Below are 6,270 nucleotides of genomic sequence, written 5' to 3' on the forward strand. Positions count from 1 at the left end.
TTGGGCGTGCAAAGATAAACATGTTAACAGTGATAATACTTTCCTTTGCTGATTTCACACAAGTAGAGTCTCAGCATGATTCTTGATACTTATAAAACCCACTACAAACAATGCCTTTAAACCTTCATCTAATACATTCCTTAATAACTAAAAGACCAAAGCCATATCATAACTCATAACAACTTATAAAATGAATCTAACCTGCCAACATATCAGTTTGAAAAGATAGATTTTCTAGATTACTTAAAAGATTCTGTTTCTCAATTTAATATACTAGATCAAATCTAAACCAAGACATTAATGATACCACAAACAACTCCAAAATAACTAGGAGCTACCAGGTTCCTGCTCACAGTCCCATTCCTGACAAACCAGACAATATTTTGAGATGGAATGTCAAAATGATGTTAGAGGTTGTTGCTCAAAAACTGATAGCCTGCACTTAAGCTAAAAAACAACTGAAACACTTATTAACTGTCTAGTAATAGAAATCCAGCATTGCATTCCCCCCGTTTATCGCTGTCTAACAAATTGGATGAACTTCTCAAAATTAACAAATGGAATGTAGTCAAACAAGCTGTGGTGTTACTCAAGCAGGAATCACAGTTATCAAGACAGACCACTTCTACAATATGAAAACTCCATTGTCTTAGGAGTATTATGATACCTTATCAAAAACGTTTCGGTATATGATGTAATATTCATCAGCAGGTCCTTCCTCATTACAGCCCACTCTTTCGGTTTCGGTAATTATGTATTTTTGCATCCTTTCCAAAAAATCCTTGTCACTTCTTCTCATGATAGGCGGAAGAACTGCATGTCTATTTATTTCTTGGACCGACATATGTCACAATCTGCACAGTTGTTCACCAGAGAAAAGTTAGGTCTTGACTTGCTTCTGCAACAATGCCTAAGATTTTGATAAGCCTAAAAGAAAAAAAGGCCACAATTAATCTGAAGCTTAAAATAAATTGAGTCAACTATTGATATAAAAATGTGTATTTGTTTCAGGAAAACAAAAGTGTCTCATGGATCTCTGAGATAAATATTTCAGCCTGCGAAATATAAGGTCTGATCTCTTCTACTGCCATGTGCTACACCTCTGGGAGAGAAATACCAAATACGAGTCCATAAAGAGTTCTTTTCTTGCTAAACAAGCAGATGTATCACATGATCTAATGGTTTCTTATACTTTTCAACACTTTCTAACAGAAGTTTATTACCATTTTGTATATTTCATGTGGGAAAACTAGTTTGGAAGCCTCCTGATGTCATAAACAAGGTCAAATATTTCTCCATCCATGTACCTCCTGGTCCAGTCACAGTTATCTAACACACAATAGTTATAAATAATTCATTGTTTTTATGATAAACTTCATTATAATTCTTACCTTTAATAAGAATGTACTAAAAAAAAAAGTAAGAAGTCAGGATTTCTGTTAAAATCTATCCATCGATGATGTCAAAGATAACAAGCAGTACCTTCTGAGTGTGGTTTTCAAACAGCTACCTTTCACTGCTCTTTTAGTAAAGAATCACAGTCCAATTAGAGTTGGATACAGAAGTCGGATCCTGAGATCTATTCACATTAGCATCAAACAGAACCCATGATTTGCTTAAAAATGCCTGGTAAGGCAAGACGGTTTAACTCTCCCCACTCTCCTCACATGGTATAAAATTTAGAAAATATAAACCAAAGAAAATCAATGAAAGATAATCTAGAATCCTACCACCCAAAGACAATGACTTTAATATTTTGGTGTATTTCCTTCCAATTTTTATAATTATAAAAATTAGCATCACACTCTATACTCAGTTTTGCATCTTAATTTTTCCCACTTACTATTAAAAGCACTTTTCCATGTTGTTAAATAGTTTTCAAAAACATGACTTCTAATGATTGCACAGTATTTCATAGTATAATAGACCATAATTTAACCATTCACCAAAGTTGGACATTTTCACTATTAAAAGTAACACTGTGATGAATAAAGGTCTAAATCAATTTTACCATGTTTTGGCAATATGATTGATATCTGGTTATCTGAAATAACATATATGACCTATAAATATTACCCATAGGCTATATATAGGAGGAGGGAGACATCAAAATAATTTCAAAGTTTAAAAGACCTTATTTATCTTTATGTTGATGAACTGGGTAATGAAAGATCAGTTTATGAATAAACATAAAGTAGTTCTAACCAGGTAATAATCCGTAGATGGATCAACAGCTTTCCCAAATAAGAAATCAGTTCCTTTATTCATTCATTCAACCAATATTTAATGAGTGTCCACTAAGTGCCAGGCATTGTTTTATAGTTAGAGATTCAGCAATAAATAAGATAAAGTCCTGGGTCCTTGGAGCTTACAGTCTAGTAGGGGAGACAGACTATAAATAAACACTGTAATATCAGATAGTAAAAGATAAAAATCAAAGGAGGAAGGAATGGATGTGATCACTGGGGAGTGAGTGGTCACATATGAACACCAGTGTCTTCCTCCTACCCTTAGGATAAAATCCAAGTTCCTTTACTTACTCTATGGTTGCCCTATAGGAACCAGGGATTCTTATTCTCTCTGACCAAATCTAGTCTTTTCATGACCCTGTCCTCCTCCTAACCCCCATCCACTCCCATGAACTTGCTCTTTTGCCTGAGGGTCTTGCATAATTCTCTCCACATCCCAGCATTTCCTTCCTGCAACTTCACCACTCTCCTCCACCACAAGATACACATGGTGCTACCACTTTCATTCACTTGGCTTTTACTCATTTTTCATATCTCGGCCTATCAGCTCCAGGAAAAGCTGCCCTGGATTCCCTTAAACTTGATCAAGTACCACTGCCATGTTCTCCCATGCACTGTGCACCTTCTCTATCACGGTACTATCACTCAAAATTCTATTTATATACTTTGTCTCTCCCAGACGGTGGTAAGTTTGATAAGATCAGAACCAAATTGTTCTCATTCCCCGTTATCCTTCCCCACCCATATGCATTCCAGTGCATAATACAGTATCTAGCAGACTACATACTCGGGAAAAAAAAAAAGCTTAATAATCAATAGTCTCTGAGCAATAACCTGGCCTGCTCAAAGACATGACTTGTGTCCTCAAACCAGAACATAGCTAAAGTGATTGTTCTTCAGCATCTATAGAATGCCACTGAGTTACAAAACCAACTCATATGACCTTTCACTTACTCATTCATATCAGACACTGAGGGACACAGAGAAAACACGTCAAAAGGGTTCCCAGTCAAGTACTGGGTCTAGCTGAATGAACCACTGCTACAAAGCAGAGAAAGCAGTGTGACAGGTGGGCACAATGGGCTACAAAAGCCCAGCGGAGACTCCAGTCTGTAGGAGAGGGCAGGGGAACATCAAGGAAAATACCTAATGGAATAACATCCAGGACAATGCTTAAGTTGTGCTGCATTTGTTTATTCAATAAATGTTTGGGGGGAGGAAGGTGGAGAACTACTGTGTGTTTGCCACTACTCCAGGCACTAGAGATATAGCACTGAACAAAACAAAGTCCCTAACCTCCCAGAGGTTACATTCAAGTAATGAGACAGAAGACACACAAATAAAAATATAGTATAACAGATGGGGGTAAGTTGTACACAGAAAAATAAAACAAGGAAAGGGGGATAGAGAGTAAGGAAGGTGGGAGGGTGCCATTTTATATAATGCATTAAGTCAGAAAAGAGGAAAGCCCTCACTGATAAGGTGACATTTCAGAAATCTGAAAAACGCAGGTAATGTAGATCCCTGGGAGAAGAGCGGCTGAGGTAGGCAGAGCTGCAAGTCCAAAGGCCTCAAGGCAGGAAGGCACATCTGGAGAACAGCAAGAAGGTTACTAGAACAGAATGAGAAAAGGAGAGAAGAAAGATGAGGTCAGAGAAGTAGCCGCCAGGTCATGTAGAATATAGTGCCTTGAAGGCAGGACCATTACCAGCCCATGGGACACCTTTGTGCAGTTTAGAAAAGGGTGCCTCTTTCTCTGGGCAGACTGAGCAAGACCTCCTTCTCTAGGCAGACTGAGCAAGAGAAGCAAGGAGCTGGATTGGGGCTTCCAGTCATTCCAGTGTGGGACTGACAGGCCTTGCTTATAGGAACTTGGGCTTGACTCTTGAGTGAGATGAGAAGCCATTGGAGGGCGGTGGGCAGAAGAATGACAACTGACTTACATTTTCAAAGAATTGCTCTTGCTGTTCTGTGCAGACAAGGGTCAAAGTTGAAAGAACTATCACAATAGTCCAGGCAAAAGATAATGGTGGCTTGAATCAGACAGGTAACAGCAGAGATGGTGGGAAGTGTTCTACATATATGCCGAAAATAAAACCAAGAAGATTTGCTGAGGAATTAGATGTGGGTATAAGAGAACAGTCAAGGATGACCATGAAGTTTTTAGCCTCAGCGAGTGAAAAGATGAGAATTGCCATTTATGAGGTGGGAAGAGCAATTTCATAAGATAAGGAGTTTGGGGCTGCCTACTAGAGATGCTGTGTAGATAGCCAGATATGTGAAGCTGGAGTTCAGGTGAGTAGTCTCAGTGAGGGGTAAGTCTCAGTGAGGGGTAAGCATATAAATGATATTTAAAAGTTACGACACAGAATGGAAAACGACCTGGGAAATGTAAATAAAGCAGAGGTCCAAGGACTCGGCCTTGGGGGCATTCCAAAGTTTAGGGGTCTGGTAGATAAGGAGAAAGCAACAACAGAGCCTGGAAAAGAATGTCCAGGGAGACAGAAGAAGGGAAATGGAACTTAGGTGAAGAAAGTTTCAAAGAAGGAAGGAAAGATCACCTGTGTCAAAAACTGCTAACAGATCAAATAAGATTAAATGACCACTGAACTCAGCTACATGGAGGTGATTAAGTAACTGCAAGAGCTGTTCCACTGTGATGATGAGGGCAAAAGCTTGATGTGAGTGGGTTAAGTCAATGGAAGGATAACAAATGGAGACAACGAGAAAAGACAACTCTTTCAAGGAGTTTCGTTGTAAAGGTGGAGAGTAGTTAGCAGACTATGGGACAAAGAGTGTTCCAGGGAGAAGAAATGCCAAAGCATGAAAGGAACTTCAATTAGCTCAACGTTATCAAAGTGTAAAGATAGTAACGGATTTAGCAGATTAGGCTGTTAAGAGAGGCAGAGGCTGAATACCATACCAAAGAATTTGGATGTTATTTGAAAGGTGAAGTAGAATAATGACATAATAGTTTTTATTTTCTATAATATTTTGGAGGTGGGTTAGGAAAGACAACTGGGGACAGAGAAATTTAAGGGGGGCCTGAATTTGGGAATGGGGATGCCTAGGGGAGGGCACAGAGAGATAGAAAATATATTAGGAAGGCACACATAAGGATTTGAGCAGTGGAGAAAGGCCAGAGGAAGGGTGCAACTCGCTGACTGGCCCGCCTTCTGGGAGAGCGCCCTACACAGACTCCTAAAACTTCCCTTAAGACCTTCACCCCCACTCCAACGTCCAAACTTGGAAATTCTACACTAAATAACCATTCTTCGGGTTTCTTTCCCATACGGCTTCATTTGACAATTTGAAAACTACTGAGACTTTCAGCACATTAAACCGTTCCACACCACGTAGTGACACACCAGACAGAACTCTCCTTAGACTAGGAGAGCCCTGGGGGTTGAAGGCGGGGAGGAGCCACAGTGCGAGAAAAGGATGGACGTAAGGTTTTGAAGACCTACTTCTCAGCTGACCTGGAGCTGGCCACAGGAAAGCCCTTCTTTTGAAGGCCCACGGAGCGTGTGGTGGTAGATGGTTGACCCTCCTTCCCTCAACGCCTCTACGTGGGTGAAAGACACTTTCGTTCCCCCAGCCTTCTCCAGCTTCTTAACTTTCCTTCCTACTCATTTGCCACCCAATTCCGTCTTCCCGAAACCATCACGGCGCTTCACCCTTGCTCACTCCTCACCTTTAATCTTCCTCCAAACCCCGACTCCAGAGCTAGGCGACGGTAACTAGGGAGCCCGGGGGTGTGGAACTGCATCTTGGGACAAGTAGTCCGAGCGAGAAGAAAGCAGCGGAAAACTACAGTTCCCAGAAGACACTTCTGTTTCCTCCCGGTTCCTCAATGAGGCCCCTTCAACCCCACCCCCTCTGAAAGACCCTCTTAGCCACGTCAACTGCATGGGAAAAGCCTTTTAAAGACATTTTTAAGTTGTTTAAATCTATTATTTCGAGAGCGTTCTGAAGGTTAAAATGAGAACTAAGACCAGGCTAGAGCGAGGAAAAGTGAGGT

General features: G+C 40.4%; 1 protein-coding gene across 3 annotated transcripts in view; it reads right to left on the minus strand.

Annotated features, from left to right (window-relative positions):
* Positions 1-6,104, minus strand: part of CLHC1 (clathrin heavy chain linker domain containing 1) — a 33,169-nt gene extending 27,065 nt beyond the window's left edge. The window contains exons 1-2 of one of the 3 annotated variants that reach the window (XM_006174450.3): positions 5,944-6,098; positions 668-927 (exon numbers count right to left, since the gene is read on the minus strand). In XM_006174450.3, coding sequence (XP_006174512.1) covers positions 668-844 — 177 coding nt within the window. In that variant the 5' untranslated portion in view covers positions 845-927; positions 5,944-6,098. Of the gene's footprint in view, positions 1-667; positions 928-5,716; positions 5,803-5,943 lie in introns of those variants that run through there. The other 2 variants (XM_032497579.1, XM_032497580.1) reach the window with 2 other exon arrangements.
* Between the last annotated feature and the right edge of the window lie 166 nt (positions 6,105-6,270).

Source organism: Camelus ferus, chromosome 15, assembly GCF_009834535.1.
Source record: "Camelus ferus isolate YT-003-E chromosome 15, BCGSAC_Cfer_1.0, whole genome shotgun sequence".
In the NCBI taxonomy this organism is placed as follows: Eukaryota; Metazoa; Chordata; class Mammalia; order Artiodactyla; family Camelidae; genus Camelus; species Camelus ferus.